Consider the following 22,876-nt stretch of genomic DNA (forward strand, 5'->3'; position numbering starts at 1 on the left):
GCGTTCTTGGTTTTCCACTACAGGGCATGGCCATGATGGTGGTAAGAAGTAACTGCTGAGATGCTGTGAAGAAGAAATATTTCATGTAAAAATAAAAGCAAACGAAGCTGGAAAAAGCACACACCAGGACAGTGACCATACAGCTTGGGAGTCCCTAAAAGCACCCCACATACAAGCGTGGAAGCTCATAGCGACAGCCCCATTCTTTGAATGAGTAAAATTATGTTCCCTGAACTCCATTTAGGATGACATAAATAGGGAACACATTGTGATAGACTTGCATTTCCTATTAAAAGAAACATTTTCTAGTCTTTCACAGAAGGAATAGCCTCATCTGGAAAACGCATTCTTGTGGAATAATGCAGTTATAAATGATGGATGACTACACAAGGCTTTACAAGTCAGTCCAACCAGAATAATAAATGGCACAATTTTGAAACCGAACTCTGTAACTAGCAGCTAGAATTTCACCGTGGCAGGAATAAAATGCTTTAACAATGACTTCATTTGGATTGAGGACCTCCGGGATCTTGCCAAGGGCTCGATAGCAGATAATTTTCAGGAGCAAAGCTCAATCCCAACCCACCACCACATAATTCACCCTCTTGCCTCAGGGGAGCCCCACACACGGGTTATGAGGGGGAAAGGGTGTCCCAACTTGAGGCCTGGAGGGAAAAATCTGGGTCCTTGAGGTGGTGGGTCCCAAGAGTTAAGTCACCAAAACCATTTGGAGGCTCAGGAAGACTTTCAGACGTCTGGGGAAGGCATCAAAATATGCAATAAAAAACACCTCCCTTAAGTGATTCTGATGCATGTGGCCCATGAAACACCGCTCCTCCCACTTCACAGATGGAAAGATTGAGGCCCAGAGAGGACAAGAGCAATGACTCAAAGTCACACAGCAAGTCAGAACTGAGCTGGCCTCTGGCGGGACCAGGGCTTCTTGCCACCGAATTCCGCTGCCCACGGCTACCCCCACCCCCCCTCCACCCCCCGGGGCTGCTCACATTCCAGGGAACCTTGTAACCGGAAAGGAAATGCCGAGCCTGTTCCGATGTCCGATGTTCGAGTGCCCATGACTCCAGGGCCCGCCAGCCCCAGCCCTCCAAGCTCCGGCTGCCAAGCTGCGTGAGCCTGAATTTTCCAGATGGGATAGGGGATGGGATTACAAAAGCCGGCACTTATTTTTATTTCCCCGAGAAAAGAAATTGGCAGATTGGCTCCAAGAAAAGTGGTCAGAGGAAGCAGTGTTCCTAGCCAGGAGGAGGTCCAGGACCCCTCACAGTCCCTTCCAGGGGGCTGCCTCTTCATCCTGAAGGTGTGGGACATGCAGCTGGGTCCTCAGACACAGCACCTTTGGGCTTTGGATTCAAGAACCCTCAAAAGAGAAAGAAAGAAAGAAAGAAAGAAAGAAAGAAAGAAAGAAAGAAAGAAAGAAAGAACACTCTCCTGCCGACAGATGTGGCTGAGGCCTCAGAAAAACAGAGGGTTACTTTCTTGCTGGGAAGAAATAATTTTTTCCCAGACTCTCCTATTACCCCCACCCCAAAATACGCCTAAAAATGGGGGGTATGTGATTGCTGCCTGGATCTCCTACTGTGGCAGTGGGTCTCTGGGGGGGACAATTTTGCTCTCTCCTAGGGCGTGAGGGCACAGGTGGCGATAGCTGGACACGGTTTTGGTTGTCACAAGTCAGGAGAGGTGCTGCTGGCATCTAGTGGGTGGAGGCCAGGGATGCTGTAAACATCCTTCCATGCACAGGACAGCCCTCACCACAAAACCCCTCTTCCCAGAGCGCCGTAACGATGACCCTGAACCATGGGCAGGTGGCCCAGGATGTCAGGAGTCTGAGTGTGAGTGCAGGTTTTGCCTTAAATGCTGTGTGAGCTTGGGCAAGGCCCTGCTCTCTCTGAGCCTCAGATCCCATCTGCACAAGGAAGACGGAGAGAGGCTCCTCTCGGGGACTCTCGCAGTTCTGGTCATTCGGGGCTCCCGACACCAGGAGGCCTGAGACAGTGGGCCTGCCTTCTGCACCTCAGATGCCGCTGTCAGGTGGGGGGTCTACCCAGTCCCGCCATGCCTGAGGAGTGGGCAATCAGCTCTACTGGGTCCCTCCCCCAAAGCGCAATATCTGGAACTCCTGCTCCACCAGGAACGGAAAAACCATTATCTGCAGATGACATCACTTTGCAAAAATGCAAGTGGGTGGTTGCAATCAGAGCTCCAGGGAAGGGGCGGGAAGAAAGGGCTCGAAGCTCGGAGTGTGCCAACCGCCAGCAGCACCAGGGTCCAGTACCTTCCTGCACTCAGGGCAACCCTGGACACGTTACTTAAGGTATCTGGACCGCGTCCTCCCAGCTCTCCAATGAGAGGCTGGACCTGGGATTGCTAGGACCCCTCCCCCTGGTGGAGCCCACGGCCCCGAGATGCTTCCAGCTCAGGTCTCAGGGGGCCTCTGGGCTGCAGGTGCCCAAGGGGGACCTTCCAAGCACAAGGAGCCCAGAGCTAAGGGCTGGAAGGAGAGGAAAACAGCCACCCTGCTCAAAATGGCATTCAAGTGCCCCAAAAGCACATGAACAGATGCTCTAGTCTACATCACTAATCATGAGGGAAATGCACGTCAAGACCACAATGAGGATGTGAGGGCGATCTGGCTGTGACATCTGTCACCCCATTGATCGCCAGGGTTGATTCGGCTGATCTGGCTGGCTAGGCGGGTGTCCCCCCCTCCCCCCCCTCACCGATCCATGTGCGTCCCGCCCGAAGCTGAGCGCTTGGGTCGAAGAGGACGACTTTCCCCGCCCAGAGAAGAGGACCGGTCTTTGGTCAAGGGTATACGAGTAGCTGCGCTGCCCTGCTAGAAATAAAATAAAATAAAATAAAAGACCACAATGAGATAGCACCTCACACCCACTAGGATGGCCGCTATCACATGAAACAGAAAATAATACCCATGTTCATAGCAGCATTATTTACAATAACCCAGGCACCTGTTAATAGATAGTGGATAAGCAAAATGTGGTTTATACATGCAATGGAACATCGTTCAGCCTGAAAAGGAAGGAGACTCTGACACATGCCACAACATGGATGAACCTTGAGGACTTTATGCTCAGTGACATAAGCCCAACACAAAAGGGTATATACCCTCTCTGGGGTCCATCTCTTTCCCCTTCTGTCCGCCATGAGCCTGCGCGGCACCAGTCCTCCAGGGACGGTTAGACACCCCACGGTCCCTTTTTGCAGGTGGGAAAGTAGAGGCCTAGGAAGGACAGTGATCTCTTCAGGGTCACACGGGTCCACAGCAGAGTCAGCAATAGAAGCCAGATCTCCTGACTCCACTCCAAATCCCTGCCACCTCTCCACACTCTCCTCCCAGGGTCTTGTGCCATGGCGATGGGCCAGGGTACCAGGACGTCCAGTTAGAAGATGTGGCTTCCTCTTTAAGGGACCCCCTGATAAAACTCAGCTCCAATTAGGTGGCCAGACTTCCCCTCTAAATATCCTCCAAGCAACCCGCCTCTAGACAAGTCCCTCCTCTGCTCAAGCACCTTCCATGGCTCCCTATCACCCACTGAACATCTCCCCGGGCATTCAAGGAGAGCTCCCTGTGCCCCTCCCCACCTTTGCCTTACATTCTGATCACCATACAGTAACCACTATTGTCCCCAAATCCAAACTTTTGTTGGAGCTGGTCCCCTTCCTCGTCTCCATCCTTGAATGGCCACCTGCTCTAAGAAGCCTTGCTGCCCCCCAAATCAGACCTGGCCCCTCCCTCCTCTAGGCTACCGGAACACTCCCTGGGGTTGGCTCTGGGTACCTCGCGTGCCCATCTGTCTGCCCCAGGAGATGGGGCGGTATGTGGGAGCAGAGTCCACATCACACCCACCCCTTGTCGTCTTGTCCTCCTCAGCACCAGGAATTCAAAGAGCAAGGCCTGTGTGACGCCTGGTGCCCTGAGCCCTCGCCAGGATAAACAGCCTGTTTGGTGGTGCCCATCTGGGACACAGATCCAGGTCGGAGGTAGCTGGAGCCTGGGCCCAGCGCCTGGACACGGCACTGACTCCGCCTCCAGGGCTGTTTTTATTTGCCTTCTCCCTGGGCAAAGGCTGCAGGGGCTGTTCTGAGCCACAGCTGGTTTTTATTGCACCGAGGCTCAAAAAAGGCCTGAGCATATTTTTAGAGAGAAAGGGGAAAAAAAGAATATATTTTTCCTGACCCAAGATGAGGGCTCGCTCCAATTTTCCATCTGCTCTCCCTTCTGGGTGGAGCTGGCGGGGAAGTTTCTCTGCTGGAGGATCCGCGGGACAGCGGTTTATGAGCTCATAGAAACGGCAGGAAGGCTGCCCGGCCCAGCGTCTGCCTCCCTCCCCCGACACACAAAGGAGAACAGATGCACACTCTCCCTGCAGGGCTCAGACTTACGCACGGGCCAGGGGCCTGCGCGAGGGCAGCCCTGCACTGGCTAAAAGACATGGAGGAGCAAGGCGGACTGAGTCCAGTCCCCACTCCTGCACCCAGCGTTTGAGGTGCGCAGCAATCCCACTGGGGTGCCTGCACCCACAAGACCTGGATGCTGTCTGGGGGCAGAATAAAGAATGTGTTTGATGCATCTTTGAAAGGCTGATTTGTAATTGTCTGTAGTTATTATTGGGATGAACAAAATACCAAATCATCTAGAGCAGCGGTTCTCAACCTGTGGGTCGCGACCCCTTTGGGGGTCGAATGACCCTTTCACAGGGGTCACCTAAGACCATCGGAAAACACATATATAATTACATATTGTTTTTGTGATTAATCACTATGCTTTAATTATGTTCAATTTGTAACAATGAAATTGGGGGAACTGTATTAAAGGGTCACGACATTAGGAAGGTTGAGAACCACTGATTCTAGATTCTAGAACATCACTGAACACCTAGAGCTTTTGCTGAAATGCATTTTCTCCATCTAAAAGATGCTAAATGCACCAGAGTTCTGCTGGTGCGTGTGTGTGTGTGTATGTGTGAAGCTGTGTGATGTGTGTGACTATGATCTGCGTGTGTGGAGTCTGTGTGTTGTGTTTTGCATGTTTATGTGTATTGTGTGTATGTGGTATGGTTTGTGTGCATGTGTGAGATGTGTCTGAGGTGTCTGTATAGGGTGGGGTGTGTATGTGTGTTACCCACAGGAGCCCCCTTCTGCCTCCCCAGGGCGGCTGTCACAGTGCCGAAGAGCCAGCACGCCAAGACGTGGCAAGACAGCGCCAACAGCAAAGACCACAGCAGTCCCCACAGCGGCGCCCAGAGCTGGCACTCAGGGGCCTGGCCATCTGCAGACATGGCCTCACTTCCCTCCTACACCCCCTCACTAAGGGGGCATCGCTGCCTCATTTTATTCGAGGGGGAGCCAGGCGGGCGGGCAGTGGATGGAACAGGACACAGCAGGGATATGGGTCTTTCTCCTGCCCAGCTCAGCCGGGCACCCTCTTACCCATGTCACGTCTCTCTCCCCAGGCAGCAAGGGCTGCTAGAAGCTCACCCCCTGCTTCTTGGAAACAGGCAGCCCAGCCTATGCCAAGGGGAGCTTCTTGGGAGATGGGCTTTTCTGGCAGCAAAGTGCAGGTTCAAAGGCCTGCCCAGCCCGGAGACAGGTTTTGCTCCTTCCCTGAGCCTCCTCTGTGAGTGGGTATGACAGCAGCTGCCTCCTGGGACAGCGGGGCACCACATGTGGGTGTGCGAAGTACTTGGCACAGGCCTGGCACGGGGAGGCGCTTGATGGATGTGTGTCTTAGTCAGCACAAGTGACAAGCAGGGCTCGACTGTCCTTAGGCCCCTCCCCTCCTGCCCCCACAGAAGCTGCAGGGCAGAAAGTAACAGCAGTTCTTGGAAAGCCACCACCAAGCACTCCCTGGAACATGAGGACCATTTGTTAAGATGCCACCGGCAGCCACACCAACCGCCTGGCCTGGAGTCTCTGTGACCTCCCACCTGCCTCACAGTTCTGTGGTCCCATCACTCCATGTCTGCCCAACACCGGCAAATGCCATCAGGCACCTCCCTCCCTGGGGACATCACACCTGGACCTCCCCTACTCCCGGCTCCACTCCTTAGGCATAGTCCTTAGTCTGCGCCTGAGCACTCCAGTTCACCTCTTGGTCTGGCCAGTGCGGCCCATGCTCTCTCCTGCACCTCTTCACCTTGCACCCCTCACACCAGCTATGGCCAGTGGGGCTTATGTTTACCCAAGACCATGTGTTTTCATGCCTGTGGGAAGAGCTAAACTCGGGGCCTGGCACGCAGGAGACTGGTCAGCAAGCCATGGGTCAGTCTGCAGAGATACCAGGCTTCTGCCCTCAAAGGATCCTTTGCTTGGAATGCCACTGTCTCCTCTGGCATCTCTGACTCACACCTTAACCTTTACCTCCTCCAGGAAGCCTGCCTTGATACCCCCCTCCAGGCCAGTGTTGGCACCGTCTTCCCAAGTATGGCTGCCTGGTGTCCCCAAACCCTCCTGCCATTGCTGTCCTGTCTGGATGAGAACTCCAGTCCCCACCACAAGCCTGACATATCTGCCCCCAGGTCCCGTGGATTTCAGTGGGACTTACGTCTGCCCATCGGCTCTCCTTGCTCTCAACCCCTAGCCTGTCCTCTGCCCCAGGGGCCCACTGGCTCCATTTGGAAACACTCTCCACCCCCGCCCCCCACAAAGGCCTTGCAATGCAGAATTGATTTGGAGAACAGAGTCTACTGCTGTTCTGGAGATGGCAGAGAACAGTCCCAGGGCTGAGCACAAAACAAGTTGATGTTCAGAGTCAGTGCAATTCTTAGAAATTTGCCAGCCATCCCTCACCCAGATAATCTCTCACTAGCTGTGTGTGTGTGGGGGGGGGGGGGGCGGTCTGGCCTCTGGGAGTGTTCTGAAAACCCCTCCTTTCTCCTCTCAGAGTCCCTCCCCCCGTCATGTTCTGGTGGAGAACTGTGCCTGGCTGACTCCGTGGAGACTCAGGAAGGGCCTCACCAGACAGATCCAGTCTCTGCCACTGGGCAAGCGCAGCGGCTGTCCGCTATTTTAAATAGCCAATAGCCATCGCTCTGGATGGAGCTGTGTCCCCCCAGAGTCCTACATCGAGGTCCTAACCCCCAGCACTTCAGAATGTGACGGCATTGGGGCCTCTAAAGAGGTGGTTACATTAAAACACGGTCATTAAAGAGAGGTGGGGGGGAGGGGGCTGAATCCAACAGGACTGGTGTCCTTTTGAGAGGAAATTCAGACACAGATGCACACGAAGAGAAGACGATGGGACACAGAAGCCACCTGAGGGCCAAGGAGAGAGAATCAGGAGAAAAACCCCGCCCACACCGTGGACCCCCAGCCTCCAGACCCGTGAAAAAATACATTTCTGCATTTAAGCCACCTCGTCTGTGGCCACCAGGGAACAGACACAGGTGTTCCTGTGCGTCTCTTCCCTGGAGCCTCAGCGCCTGTTCATGGGCCTGTCTCCCCTCTCAGGCTGTGAATTCCCAGAAGGCACTGGACGGATCTGACCTGTCCACTCCTCGGAGCCCCGGACCCACCGCACCCCGGGAGGCTCAGACAGTATTCGGTGCCTGGACCATCACCTTCCGGGACAAACAGAATTTTGGTTCATTGGCTCTTTAAACCATCACATGCTGGAAAGGGGGAAACGGACAGCACACATCCCCCTCCCCACCCCTACGCCTCACCCCTCCCCACCTGGCCTCTGGTTCCACCCTCAACAGCCCTGAGAGAAAGGCTCCCCTGCCTTTTACAGACGAGTGAACCAAAGCCCAGCAGGCACGGGGAAGGCAAATAATGTGTCCAAGGTCACGCACGGAGTCAGAGCCGTTAGGGAGGGGAGACCAAAGCCCACGGGTCCCCGGGAGGACCTGAGAGGGGAAGGCTGGGCTTGGAAGGAGACAGAGAGGACGTGGGTCTGAATCCCGATGGCTCCTCCTGTTTGCTGTGTGTGAGCAAGTTACTGAGCTCGCTGAGCCGGGACCTATGTTTCCACATCTGCACAATGAGGCTGACAAGTATGAGGCGGACATGCGGTGTTTAGCGGTGTCAGGCCCACGGAAAGGGCTCGAGAAGAGGTGGTGGTGCTGCTACGAATGAAGACAGGCTTCTGGAATCCCAGCACCTGGCCCCACAGGAAGTCTGACAAAGGGCTCCAGACGGGAGCTTTTCCTGCTGGTGGGCATGGGGGCAGGCCGCCTTGGCCCCCCTGCCTCTGAGCACTAGCCCCGTCCCCGACACACACACATTGTCATTGCCCTCCAGCAGGCCTCCCAGGGTGCAGGGCTGGAGCAGGCTCAATGGCCCATTGTTCTCCCTCCAGGCCCCAACCAGGCCAGGCCTGCTGGGAACCAGCCTCTAAAAATAGCCCTCCCCCCCCCACCTCCCCCCAGCCCCAGGCCATTGGGGTCCAGCTGCTTATCTGGCTCCAGGGGTCAGGAGCTGCTCCAGTCTTCCTGGCCGCTACTATGGAGGAAGTCCAGCTTGGCCAGCTCCCAGGTCATCCTCAGGGGAGGATCCAAACTCACACCCGCAAAACATTTAGTGGAAAATCCGAGGCCGGCTGTAATTCCCTGAAGGCAGAGCCTGGGTGCAGGCTTTCGGACTCGGCCTGTGGCGGGTCAGGAGGGAGGGCCTAGGAGAACAGGCTGTAATCAGCAAAGCAAAGGGAAACAAGGAAAGGCATCCCAGGAGCCATGAAGAGCAGCAGCAAAGGGATGAGGGATGCGGCCAAACAGAACAAGGAGAGGCTGTGGGAAGCCTCTTTGGTAGCACACAGGGAGCCTTCAGGGGAAGCTCGGGCTCCGCGAGCAGGGCCCTGAATGCCAGGCAAGGAGTTGCTGACCTTCCAGGCCACACCTTGCCTGGGCGGGTCCCATGGCCACCTTTACTGCCAGGACCTCCTCCGAGGTGCCTCTCTAAGGAGTAGTCACAGCCCTGGGGGAGGAGCTGAGGGCTGGCGAGGATGGAGAGGCACCTGCAGCACGCCCTTCCCTCCAGGCCTCAGGAGTGGGCTGCTCACCAGAGACACGCTGGGCAGAACCCAGAGGCTCTGCTGTGAATGCCAAAGTCAGCCTCCTGTGCTGGGGGCCCAGATGGCCACACAGTGTCAGCCATTGAGGGGCTCACAGCCCAGGGGAGAAGCAGCCAAGTGAAGAGGCAACTCCGGGGCTGTGTCACCTGAACACCGTGCTGGGACAGCCAGGGAAGGCCCCTCCTCCAGACGTGGGACAGCAGCAGAGGGCTTTTGAGGACACAGCCCCTGAGCTGAGTCTCAAAGGTTAAAGAGGAGACGGGCCGGTGAAGAAGTGACAGGACGTTCCAGAGGGATGCGCAAAGGCTCCGGGGTGCAAATGAGTCTAGCTCAGGCGGGGTGAGGCGGGACGGGCAGAGATGAGCGTGGGGATAATGCAGCTGCAGAGGCCTTCAGGGCCAGAGTCCATCCTTCTCTGACTCTCCCATGGCACAAGCACAGGAAGGCCGGTGAATGAAATGGTCGGGGACATGGGAATCAACCAGCTGAGTAGATTCAATCCTATTTTTTAAACTCAGAGTTTGGGAATTTGATCACTACTTGTTCTGTAAGGAAACTCTTGTGCCATTTGTACACGGGGGGTGCGATCAGGCAGACATGGGCTCCAGGAGGGCCCAGCTCGCCCTAGTCGGTAGGTGCTTGCCGTGAAGAGCATAGTTTGGGTGAAATACACCCCAGAGGTGAGCTCCCAAGTAAGGTCTCTGTGAGTCCCTCCTTGGTGCCTCTGTTCACCTCTCCAGCACCTGTGCCAGTTGCCTTGTGAGCTTGTAGTTCTGCCTGTTGGAGGTAGACCATCCTTTCCGCCCCTGAGCTTGGGCATAGCCATGTGACTTGTTTTGGCCAATGGAATATTAGCAGACAAGTTTCAAACAGAGGCTTAAAATACCCTTGCATCTGAAAGAAAATTTTAACACCAATTCTACACAATCTCTTCCAGAAAATAGAAGATGGAGCACTTTCCCATTTATTCTTGGGAGCAGTATTACCTTGATGCTGAAATCAAACAAAGTACACAAAAACTATAGGCTGACCCTAGCTGGTTTGGCTCAGTGGACAGAGCATCGGCCTGTGGACCTAAGGGTCCTGGGTTCGATCCCAGTCAAGGGCATGTACTTCAGTTGCAGGCTCCTGGTCGGGGCACAGGCAGGAGGCAACCAATCGATGTGTTTCTCTCACATTGATGTTACTCACTGTCTCTCCCTCTCTCCTCCACTCGCTCTAAAAATCAATGGAAAAATATCCTCGGGTGAGGATATATTTTTAAAAACACACACACAAAAACCCTACCAAACTATAGACTAATATTCCTCATGTAAATGATGCAAAACTTCTTAACAAAATATTAGGAAATAGAACTCAGAAACATATTAAAATATTACACACCATTACCCAAAGGTAGCTTATTGCATGGGTGCAAGACTGGCTCAACACTTGAAAATCAATAAATGTAACCCACTCTATTTACAGGCTAAACAAAAAAGTCCTATGTCCATATTAATTGATACAAAAAAGAATTTAACAAAATTGAACACCCGCCTGGCTGGCAATGGCTCAGTGGTTGAGTGTCAACCTGGTCAGGGCACATGCCCGGATTGCAGGCTCAATCCCCAGTGGGGGGCATGCAGGAGGCAGCTGAGAATAATTCTCTCTCATCATTGATGTTTCCATTTCTCCCTCTCCCTTCCTCTCTGAAATCAATAAAAATATATTTTGAAAAATAATTCAACACCCACTTATGACAAAAATTGTCAGAAAATTAGGAATCAAGGGCATCATCCTATAATAAAAAGGAAATTTCCTGTGTAAATGTTTATGTAAATATAAATATATAAATAAGCATGCTATATAAATAAAATAATTCCTAAATAAATAAATAACATCTAGAAAACAACCAACAGCTAATATAGCACTTGTTGATGAAAGACGGAAGCCCAATAAGGCAAGAGAGGGAAGTAAATGACATACAGACCAGAAAGGAAAACTTAAAATAATACCTACCTGCAGAAGACATGATTAATTACATAGAAAAATTCCAGGCATCTACAGAAAAAAACTTCTACAATTATTGAGCTCAGCAAGGTCACAAGCTACAAGATCAATGCACAAAAACCCAGTGAATTTCTATGCTAGCAATGAGCAGGTGGAAACTGAAATTAAAAAATAGAATGTCATTTACAGTCACTGAAGAAAGAGATACTTAGGTGTAAATCTAACAAAACAAAACTTGTATGTGGAAAACTGCAAAGTGCTGGTAAAAGGAATCAAAGATCTAAACGAATGGAAAGACATATCATGCTCATGAATGCAAGATTCAGCATAGTAAAGATATCAGTTCTCAAATTGAACTACAATGCAATTACTATCAGGGCTCTGTAGATTAGCCAAGATTATCCCAACACAATGGGATTTAGTGTCAAGACCTCAGGAAGACTTCTTGCCAGTTAGGCAAGATTATTCTAAAATTTACACAGAAAGGCTAAAAAACTACAATGGTTAAAACAATTTTTTTAAAAAGAATAAAGTGGGAAGAATCACTCTACCTAATTTTAAGACTTATTCTACAGCTACAGTAATCAAGACTGTGAGACTTTGGTAGAGGAATAGAAACATAGATCTGTGGAATAGAGAATCTACCCATACAAGTATGACTACTGATTTTTGACAAAGGTTCAAAAGCAATTCAATAACACTTGACACGCACTAGGATGAATATGATGAAAAAGAAAGACACTATAACAAGTATTGGCAAAGATGCGGAGAGACTAGAATCCTCACACACTGAATGTCAAATGGTGTGGTTTGGCAGCTCCCCAAAAAGGGAAACAGAGTCTGTTTATGACTCAGAAATTCCACACCTGAGTAAATACCCAAGAGAAATGAAAATATATGTTCACACAAAAGCTTGTACATAAATATTCATAAGAACGTTATTCATAATAGCCCCAAGGTAGAAACAACACAAATACCCATCAACTAATGTATTGGATGAATAAATGTGGTATACTTAGTGGTACTGAAACAGGATACATACAATGGAATGTTATCAGGCAATTTAAAAAAATGAAGTACTGACACATGTTACAACATGATGAAAACATGATGCCAAGTGCAAGAAGCCAGACACAAAAGACCACATATTATATTATGATTCCATTTACATGAAATGTCCACTATAGGCAAATCTAAGACAGAAAAGTAGATTAATCGTTGCCCAAGGATGGGAAGGTTGGGGTATAGAGAAGGGAGTGATTACTAATAGGTACGGAGGTATTTTAGGAGGTGGTGAAAATGTTCTAAAATTGATTGTGGTGAGGGTTGTACAATTTTGTTACTATACTAAAAGCCATTGAGTTGTATACTTTAAACAGGTAAATTGCATGCTTTGTGGTTACATCTCAATAAAGCTGGCTTAAAAAAACAATTCAATGGATGAAGGACAGTCTTTTCAACAAATGATACTAGAGCAATTGGATATCTTTATGCAAAAAAAAAAAAAAAAGAACCTAAACCTCACAATCTTACACAAGAATTAACTCAGAAGGGTCCATAGACTTAAATGGAAAACTATAAAACTGTTAGAAGAAAACACAGGAGAAAAATTTTAGTACCCAAGGATTGGTAAAAAGTCGTTAGACATAACACCAAATACATGATCTGTAAAACAAAAAAATAATAAATTGGACCTGATCAAAATTGAAAAGCATTTACTTTGCAAGAGATACATTAGGAGGATGAAGAGACAAGCTACAGATGGAGAGAAATGATTTGCAAATCACATAGCTGGCAAAGGATTCCTATGTAGAATATACGAGGTGCACTCAAACTCAACAGTGAAAAAGCAAACACTCTAATTGGAACATGGGCAAAAGACATGAAGAGACATTTCACCAAAGAGGATAGACAGACGGCAAATCAATGAAAAGATGTCCACTGTCACTGGCCGTGAGGAAAATGCAAATTAAGACCTGGAAGAGCTCTCAACTCGCACCTACTAGACCAGCTAAAATAAAACAGAAGGGCAACTTTCCATGCTGGCCAGGTTGCAGAGAGCCGGGTCTCTGATGATACAGTGACTCTGGCAGTTTCTTCAACATTAAACCTCCACTTGCCATCCACTCAGCAATCGCACGCCTGGACATTTTCCCCAGAGAGGTGAAAGCTGTGTCCACACAAACCTCGCCACTCCATTGTTCATGGCAGCTTTGTATGGAATAGCCAAGAACCAGAAACAACCAAAAGGTCCCTCAGCAAGCGAATAGTGAAACCACCTGTTGTACATCCCCACCACGGAACGGAACACGACTGGGAAAGAGGCAGCGTGGAACTATCGATAGACACAGCTTGAGTGGACCTCAAGGTCATGATGACGAGCGGAGAGGGACAATCACGTTAGGTCACGTACTGCATGGTTCCATTTGCATGTCATTCTTAAAATGACAAAATTATATCGATGGGGAGAAGGTTCAGGGCTTAGGGATGGTGCGGGTGGAGGGCAGATGTGACTATAAAAAAGTATCAAGATCGTTTCTGTGAAAGAGGTCTGCATCTTGACTGGGGGGTGGTCCCATCATCTACACATGTGATCAAATGACAAATCCCAGCCACTGGCAGACTCTGGGTTTGACCGTGTGCTATGATTGCGTCAGAGGTAACTACTGGGGGAGCCAGGTGAAGGGCACATCAGCTTTGCCTTTTCCAACCCCTTTATACTTTTATATCTTTCCCAGGGTGCACACTGAGTCTCCCCCTGACTCTGGGGCTTCTCTGTCCTGGGCTCAGTGACGTGTGTGTGTGTGTGTGTGTGTGTGTGTGTGTGTGTGTGTGAGACAGAGGTCGGGTGGGGTGAGGACTTTCCCTCAAGGGAAGGAGTGTGTAAAAAGCAGCAGATCCTTCCTCCTTGAAGCCTGGCTGGAGGACCTGGAGGGCAGAGCCCCAAGGGGCAGGGGGTGAACCATGGAGACTCAGGGCAAGTTGTAAATAGGCAGCTCCATCCAAGTCAGTGCCCAGTCCTCTGGGGACGTGGCTAAGCTCCGTTTTTAGAGTCATAACAACTCATGTGCACCCACACACACACACATACACACACACACACACACACACACACACACGGCCTGGATCCCAGCCCCTCACACCACACAAAGCACCATGTGCCCCGTCAGAAGGTCCTCCGACCAGAGGAAAAGCTGGATCCTCCTTGTTTTCCAGAAGAAGCCAACAGGAAGAGGGAGGGCCCTCATCCAGGGTCACAGGCGGGTCTGGGACTGATCCCCGGGCAGGCCAGCTGCCCGGCTGTGTGGGTGCTATTCAGTTGCTCCTGAAACTGGCAGGTAGGACCCTGCTGAGCCCACATGGAGCCAGGGGCCCAACTGCACCCCCTGGGGCCCTGCCCTTGTCATTGAGTCACTGGCCATCTCTTCTCAGAAACTGGCCATGAGGCAGATACGGAGGCGACTTCCGCCTGCGCAGCTGCTGGGGCTCGGCCTGACCTCACCTCTTGGATCAGTCAGTCACAGCCCCCGGCTCCCTCCTCTCCCCCATGCGGGGCGCCCCCTCCGTGGCTGGCCCTGTGCTGAGGGTTGACACATATTTATTATCTCACTGAGTCCATGTGAGTCCCATGAGGTGGATCATTACTCCCACTTTATACATGAGATGAGTGAGGCGCAGAGAAGTAAGGCAACCTATCAGACAGCTACTGAGAACGGAGAGTCCGCTCAGACCAAGTCCCTCTCCACACTTCAGCTCCCGCCATTCCTTGGCCCAACTTAGAAAAGCTCCGCCCTCAAGCTCAGGGGAGCCTTGGTAAGAACCCCCATCCAAGCCACTCAGTCTCAGACTGGCTGGAGGGGAGGCTGCCTGGAAGTTAGGGATCCAGGTCCCACTAAGACGTACTGGTCCACTCTCTCTGATCCTTAACTTCCTCGTTTGTCAAGTGAACACAATGTTCAGAGGAGGGGTGGAGATAAGGCTTACAGTGTCCTGAGGTGTGTGACTGTAGCTATTATTTCGTATCTGCCACCTGTCCCTGTCCTCCCGCACCCAGCCACACCCTCGCTCCCATCCAGGCTGAGCAGGCCCAGATCAGCCCCAAGCTCTTCCTCATCCCCCTTCTCCAACCCAATAAAAGGACTCCCCAGTGGCAGGGGGCCCAGGGTACCTCCTTCCCTCCTGCTGGCCGGCCCAGCCAGGGAGAGGACAGGCAGAGCCAGATGTTTCCCAGATGTTGCTGATTGTAAGCAAAACAATAGCTCAGGAGTGCTCCTCTGAGGCCCAGGGGCTATTGCTTGAGGTTCTGAGAGCTCTGAGGAAGAGGCAGGGAGGCCTGGGGGAGGCTTTGGGAAGAGAGGTGAATTGGAGAGGCTGGCTAGGGTAGGATATCCGTGGGAGGGACCAGAGAGGGGAGAGTAAGTGAAGGGACTGGGGAGCAAGGCAGGAGGTGAGGGTAGGGAGCTCAGAGAAGTCTGGTGAAAAGGAGGGGACCAGGGAAGAGCAAAGGCTGAGAATCAGGCTGACCCACCACCATTGCCCCCCACCCCCACCCCCACCCCCACCCCAGGATCCCCACTTCACAGGCAAAGAACTTTAGAACTCCCTCGAGGTGGCCGGGCCCTCCTGAGCTGCTCCTGGGGATAATGAGCTCCTGCTACAGGAGGGAGGCAAGCAGAAACCCAAGGAGGGACCCAAGCACCAGGCAGCAGCAGTTGGGACCCAAGGGAGAGTCTGGGAGACCATATCTGTCCCAAACCAGACCAAGAGGCCGAGAGTGCGAGAGACTGGACTCGCCAGCAAGGAGTCAGCTGAAGTTGGCACAGGCGGGCGAATACGGAATCTCTACCCACTGGCGCCCAGCCAGGCAGCGCTGCTATGCCCTCTCCCCTTTCCACCTTCCGCACCCTACTTGCCAGCTGACCCCAAATGCGCCCAGCTAGGCCAAGACTGGGCAGTGGCGCGGGGACAGGCTGTTCTGACTTAGTCCCGGGAACGGGCTGACTTTGTCCTCTAGCAAAACTGTTCCTGAAGGACAGGGTTCTGGGGTCTGGGACTAAAGACCCCCTGTCCTCTTTAATAAGGGCAGAGCCCGGGCTGGGCAGGTGGAGAAGGAGCGTTGCCCCTCCCTCTGACCCTGAATAATGTCCTTGCAAACAGCAGCTCCTACTGAAGGAGCCTATCCCTGTGCCAGGCACTGGGCTAGACTTGCCGCAGGAATGACCTTGCTCAGCCATCACAGCTCTGGGGTAGGTGCCAATATGCACAATTTACAGATGAGGAAACGGAGGCAACGCGAGGTTATGTGACTGATTCACCGATCTGCAGCGAGTAGTCAGTGATGGAGCCGGAAGCTGCATCCTAGAGCCTGACTCCGGACTCTGGGCCTCTCACCTCCCTCCCTCCAGCTCAGTCTTCCCACCTGTGGGATGGGGAGGGAGCTGGACATACTGACCACACAGCTCTCAGAACCCACAGTGACCAGCCTGGGATTGCCAGGCAGAGACCAAAAAACCTGCTCTTTTTTCACATGTGAAAAAAAAAAATGGGGACCAGGCCAAACCACACTGAACAGGTGAGGGGACTGAGGTCTATGGGGGTAAAGGCTGTCCCCAAGGCCCCCCCAGGAGCTCAGGGCAGGACCCAAGCACTTTTCCAGTCTGCTTTCCAGAAGCTCGGCATAGCCAAAGCCCCTGTGAGGCCAGGGGTCCCGGTGTGAGTAGTGGAAACCTGGCCGTGGACCCTTCTGAAATGGGAATTCCATCTGCCTGACTCTGTTCTCCTGGACTCTGGTTTCCATGGCAATTGGGGTGGGAAGGTGGAGGGCCTGGAGGAGCGCTACATCCCTGGTACAAAGAAAGGGGAGTCTCCTATGGGCGGAGTGTCTCCTCCAAGCAGAAGATGCCTTCGCTCCCGGTGAGGCGCATGTCGCTGCTCCCCTGCCCTTCCTCGGCGAGGCACTGGCAGCTGCCCTTCACCGCGACACAGGTCTGGTGCCTGGAAGGAGACCCAGCCCATTCCTGGAAGAGCTCACATTCCTGTGCTAGGGGAAAGGCTGTAACACGTATTGAGCGCCTACTGTATGCCTGGCCCCAGGTTGGGCCTTGAGACCTCCATTTCTGATGCTCCCCTCATGCGGGTGGCCTCGCCCAGGGAGACCAGCAGGGGAAAGCAGGGAGGAGAGTGCACAGCCCCGTGTCGAACTCAGGGCACCAGACAGGGAACAAGATCCAAGGAGAGGGGTCCAGCCCCTCTTGCACCAACTAATTCTGTCCAGATTTAAGCTGAGCCAGTCCCCACCCACAGGCCGTATCCTGGCACCTGCCCCGAGACCCTGGCAGGTTGCATGTGTGGGCATCAGGGAAAGCCTTGACATCAGCTTGGCTTGCGTTCCAGGCCCTCTTCCACCTCCAGGAAAGTGGGCCAGACCCTCCCTGAACTGTGGCTGGGGACCAGGCCTTTCCTAAACTTGCGTCTCCTGTTGGGCACAGAGGGGGACACCTTCCCCCGAGCCACAGAGGGACCCTGGGAACCCTCCTCCCTGTCACCGCCCCAGCTCTCCCTTCTGTCCTAAAGGCCTCGTCTGCACTGCTGCCCTGCTGCCCTGCCAAAGATTCTGGCCCATCCACCTCCACCGACCATCCCTGTGACACCTGAACGTCCCGCCAGAACCTCAGGGTGTGGCCGGGTGGAGAAGTGAAGGAACTTGCTGATGGTCCCGTGGCCAGCTGGTGACCAAGGTGGGACTCCATCCTGGGGCAGCCAGTTGGGCTTAGACTGCACCCTGTCCCTGCCACCTGCCTGCTGGGCGACCCTGAACAAGTCGCCTTCCCTGCCTGCGTATCACGCTCCTCATCTGTGAAATGGGGACAACCCGCTCCTCCCAGGCTTGCAGAGAAGATAAGCGGAACAAGCATGGCAGAGCCGGTCACAGAGGCCGCGGTGGTCAGGGAGCAGCTCTCACCACTGGATGGTGTCTATGGCTCCAGGGTGGGAGGCAGGTGATGGCTACAGAGGAGGAGAAGCTGGACCAGCAGGCCAACGACCAACCCTCCCAGCCCCAGCCACCCTGGGAAGCCTCAAAACCAGGAACACACAGAAAGGGTCAAAACCAAGAACTAACACAGGCCTTTTATTTGCTCCAGAACTTGGCTGCTGTGTGGTCTGAGGGTGTCATGCTTTCCCAGAGCCCCTGACGGACCTCCTTCCTCGAGGGCTCTGGATTTCTGGGCGAGGTCAGGCTGTACCGCCCGCTCCTCCAGGCCTCATCAGTCCAGAAGGCCCAGCTGCCTGCCACTGGTGCCTGGGACCAGCAAGTCCCCTGAACCTGGGAAATGGTGCCCACCTTCTCGGCAAGGTGGCTTTTCACAAGGCGTTGGTTAAAATATTGCACTTGTAAATTAGGAAAACTGATGAGGCAACGGTTTCCTATCACAGGAAGACGTGTCAAGCATCCTACTACTGTTTAAATAAATAAAACTCAAGGCGGGGGTCTGCGCGAGCCCCAGCGGCCCCTGGAGAGCCCTGGAGGCCGGGCCATGCCCCTGCCCCACCAGCCGGTTCTTTAAGGAACTTGGTCAATGCGAGGTCTCCGCAGCAGGGAGCAGCAGCTCCGGATCTGGCTCAGCCAGGGCCCCTGACCTGCCGGGGCCCTTGAGCCCCCTCGTACCGCGGCAGTGGGGACCCAATGGGGCCAGTCCTTCTCTCCTCCGGTGGCCTGGGCCTCTCTTGGTCCAAGCCTCTCATCCAAATGTCCATCTGTCTGTCCGGAGACGTGGCCTCTGGGGGCTTGGTTGCCCCCTCCGTCGCAGGGGAGAGGGAGGCGTAGGAGGAAGCCCAGCCCTCCTGGTGTGAATGCTGAGCTCTACCCTGGCGGCCCCTAGAGTGGGGGACTCATCTTCTTTTGGTTAACGAGGTCCAGGTAGAGGTCAGAGCGGAGGAAGCGTGGGTACGAGTCCTTTTCCATGAGCCCGAAGATGCGCTTCTGCGCCAGGTCGAAGCAGCCCCGCGTGACGCTCTGCAGGTTGTCCTTGGTGTGCTCCCGTGTGTACGAGTCCAGGTTTACCTTCGGGGCAGAGGTGGCATGGTCAGGGCCGCCTGCAGGGGGCTGACCCTGGGGACCGGGGGTGGGGGTGGGACCTATCCAGCCTCTCACCTCCAAGCCCCTGTGCTCCACATCACAAGGTTCAGAGTGGAGGCCCTCGGGCCGGCAGTTCAAGTCTTAGCTCGTCACTTACTGAGGGGCCTGAAAGCCACCTCCAGGGCCTGAAAGCCACCTCCAGGGCCTGAAAGCCACCTCCAGGGTCAGGCTGCCGGGATTTAAATCCCAGCACCGCCACACCTAGGTGTGTGGCTTTGAGCAAATCACTTAAGTGCCCTGAGCCTCAGTTGTCTATCTACAGCTTAGGAATAATAGTACCTTCTTCCAAGAGTTGTACAAATTAAGCTAGATCAGTGGTCGGCAAACTGCGGCTGGCGAGCCACAGGCGGCTCTTTGGCCCCTTGAGTGTGGCTCTTCCACAAAATACCGACTTCTGCGCATGGGCCACGAAGTTTCAATCGCACGGTACATGCACGCCCGCACGTGGTATTTTGTGGAAGAGCCACACTCAAGGGGCCAAAGAGCCACGTGTGGCTCTCGAGCCGCAGTTTGCTGACCACTGAGCTAGATCATCCGTGTTAAACAGATAGGGGTTGAATCAACAGACCACCCCTGTGGCTGTGCACACAGTAAGCACTCAATAGATGTCAGCTGCTGTGATTAGGCTCTCCAAGATTGTCCCTCATTTTCAAAATGAAGATAATATTAAAATCTACTTCACAGGTTAAATACGTAAGCCCATTCACAAAGGGTTTAGCATCGCCAGAGGCCATTTTTGTTATCACTGAATTCAGTTCTTCCCGAGGTCCCAGCTGGCTTCCTCTCCACCCAGGACACACAGCCCCTGAGAATCACCCTGCCCTCTCCCCTTCCTGCCCTCCTCCTTGAGGCATCCAGCTGCCCCCAATCACTAAGAGGCCATGGGGCACGGGGACAGGGCGGAGTGCCCAGACGGGGTCCTTACCTCCTTGCACGCCTGGATTGCGATGTACTCGGCAAAGATCTTCTTGGCCTTGGCTGCCATCTTGGACTGTGACTTGACCTTCTTAAAGTCCTCGCATGCCAGCCAGAACTCCAGGTTCTCCTCACTAAACTCGGTGCGCAGGAAGGCCTGGAACACTGCTAACCCATCTGTGAGGAGAAGTCCGGACCAGGGGTGAGAGGCAGAACCAGCCTCTCCTGCCCTCAGCACCCCCAGATTACCCTCCGGGGACCATTAGGGTGTAAATGCCTCTGTGAGCCTGGGCCAGGTGTCTCCCCATCTGTGCCTTAGTTTCCTCATCTGCAAAGTGGGGATCCCCAGCCCCGTGAGGATCAGAGGGGATCCTGCCCATGAGAGGAGGACCGCCACATTTGGCCCAGTGTGAGCCCTCACAGTTCATGGAAATGTTTCTTGTTATTCTGGGAAAATGGGTCTGATCACACAGGTCCCAACGGCCTCTAGCAGGCACTGCCAGCTCCCATGGACAGGGAGGGGCTGGCGGAGCCAGCTCAAGGCCAGACCGAGGGCCTCAGCCCGGGCTCAGCCTCTCCCAACAATAGGGACACCTCACTGGGCCCAGGAAAGAGGGAAGGGCTACCCTGCAGGATCAGGCTCCCGCTCTGGTCTAGGGGAGGAGGACGAGAGAGGGAGGGAGAGAACCCAGGGAGGGGGAACAGGCCACTGGCCCCCACTTACATTTATGAAGCAGCAGCTTCTCCAAGGACTCGCCCCACTTGAGGGCTTCTTCCGAGGTGGGCCTGAGGGCAGAGGGAAGGGGCACCGTGAGGCTCTGAAAAGTGGGGCAGCGGGGTCTGGGCAGCCTCTGTTAGCCGCTGTTGGCCCCAGGCAGTGACTGATCCTGACTGGGGAGCCCAGGAGGGGTCCACCCCCTTTCTTAGGGGTCAGCTTCACTTCTATCCCTCCCTGCCCCCCCGCCCCTGCCTGGCTGTCCTTCCCAGGGCAGCTATCCCCAGAGGGCTGCTGCTTGCAGGCACCAGGCTCCCTCTATCTGAGCCTCCATCCCACCCAGAGCTGGATTCAATACCCCTGCCTTTTAACCCCACCACCAGCCCTGCTCCCCCTCTACCCCCTGCTCCCCTTCTACCCCCGCCTCGGGGAAATCAGTGAGTGCCTGAGGGGTCCCAGGGTGCCAGGGGGGACCTACTTGAATGACTTCATCACTTTGTCTGCCTTGCCTGCCGGCTGGGCCCCTGGGGACTCGTTCCGACGCCTGAAGATGCCCAGCTTGTTCTTCATGTCCTTGGCTCTGGGGGGGCGGAAGCAGAGAAGGGGGTCGGTCAGCCAGGCACACTCGGACCCTGCCAATCCAGGGTCGGGAGGCCACGGGCTGGAGCAAGGGCCACCTACTCCTTCATCGTGTGCCGCCTCTGTAGGTTCCCGTTGCGCGTGAGGTACATGCCTCGGAGCATCTCCGTAGGGCCCCCCACCTTGGGGCCCGGGAAAGTCTGCAGGGAGCACTCGGGGCTCCTGCTCCCCAAGCTCTGTCCTGAGCGGCAGGCGGGCCAGGCAGCAGTGGGGCAGGATGTGGAGGAGCGAGCCTGTGCTTGCTGGGATCCCAGCCGGACTACTGGACTCCCAGGCATAGGCTGGGCTGGGACTCAGACAGGAGGAGCCAGGAAATGGGAGGGGCCAGGACGGAGAGTAGAAAAAAATCCCTCCTGGCCAACCCTGAGAGGGAGCCCGTGAAAGGGGCTGTGTCTGCGAGGGGCAGCCTCTGGGGCCCGCCCAGGCAGGAAGCCAGGCTGTTATTTGTGAGCGGCCTCCCCCGTTACCACGGCAGCGCGGGGAGGGGGTGGGGGGGTGAGGAGAAGTCAGCAAATTGCCGGGAGGGAAGAGGGGAGGAGGGAGAGCCTGTGCACACCAGGGTGGCAGGACTGCCTATTTTTAGCCAAGAACTATTTTTAGCTTTGCCACTCCCCCTATGGCTGCAGATTGCAGCCCTGGGCGGAGCTGCTAGCAGCAAAGGGTTAAATGTCTCATGCTCCTATTCGCCTGCCCTCCCCCCCCCCCTTTTCTCTAGACCCCCCCTACCCTGGGCACCCCCCAGAGAATAGCTCCCAACCTCAGCCACTGGCTTTGGATACCCCCATCCACAAACATGCAGGATGCGCCAAATGTCTTAGTACAGTTTTAAGCTTAAATAACTTCAGAAGAGCAAGTCCTACAAACTTTCAAAAACATCTTTTTGAGAGTGCAATTACTTAGTCTTTAAAACATTTTTGAGTAAGTGTTTTTGTTTTGACTTTTTATCTCCATCTTTCTGATTAAAGATGAGAAATGCTGACTGAAAGCAAACCTTTAAAAGGTATGATCTAAATCAGGAAGCTAAATACGTGCAAAAGAAATGTAAAAAACTCAACTTTAAACGTGCTTTATAAGTCTGTAGCATTTATACTTCTGAACTTATTCAAACTTCAAATGGCACTACGACCTACAGGACACCCTTGTAATTGAGGGGAGTGGTACCCGGTGGAGGTTAAGAGTGAGAATTTGAAGCCACACAGCCCCGGGTTCGAATCCCAGCTCCAGCAGTAACCAACTGTGCGCCTTTTGTCAAGTTACCTAACCTCTCTGAATGTCACATTTTCTCATCAGTTAAATAGGGATGACAAAGGTACTTAACATCTGCTGGGGTCGTTTCAAGGCCGGGATAAGATGCACAGAAGGCTTTAACACAGTGAGTGCCAGGGGCAAAACTGCTCCGCCTGGGGAGCTGAGGCCCATATGCCTACCT

General features: G+C 53.7%; 1 protein-coding gene across 4 annotated transcripts in view; it reads right to left on the minus strand.

The window, feature by feature from the left end:
- Positions 1–18,150: 18,150 nt before the first annotated feature.
- The window catches only part of RGS3 (regulator of G protein signaling 3), a gene marked incomplete at its 5' end in the record, with an annotated part of 113,794 nt that continues 109,068 nt past the window's right edge, over positions 18,151–22,876 (minus strand). For 3 of the 4 annotated variants that reach the window (XM_081103389.1, XM_081103392.1, XM_081103391.1), the window contains 4 exons: positions 18,151–19,103; positions 20,104–20,270; positions 20,818–20,879; positions 21,287–21,388. In XM_081103389.1, coding sequence (XP_080959515.1) covers positions 18,918–19,103; positions 20,104–20,270; positions 20,818–20,879; positions 21,287–21,388 — 517 coding nt within the window. In that variant the 3' untranslated portion in view covers positions 18,151–18,917. Of the gene's footprint in view, positions 19,104–20,103; positions 20,271–20,817; positions 20,880–21,286; positions 21,389–21,489; positions 21,552–22,876 lie in introns of those variants that run through there. The other variant, XM_081103394.1, reaches the window with a different exon arrangement.

Source organism: Myotis nattereri (genome assembly GCF_964212035.1).
Source record: "Myotis nattereri genome assembly, chromosome: 12".
NCBI lineage: Eukaryota > Metazoa > Chordata > Mammalia > Chiroptera > Vespertilionidae > Myotis > Myotis nattereri.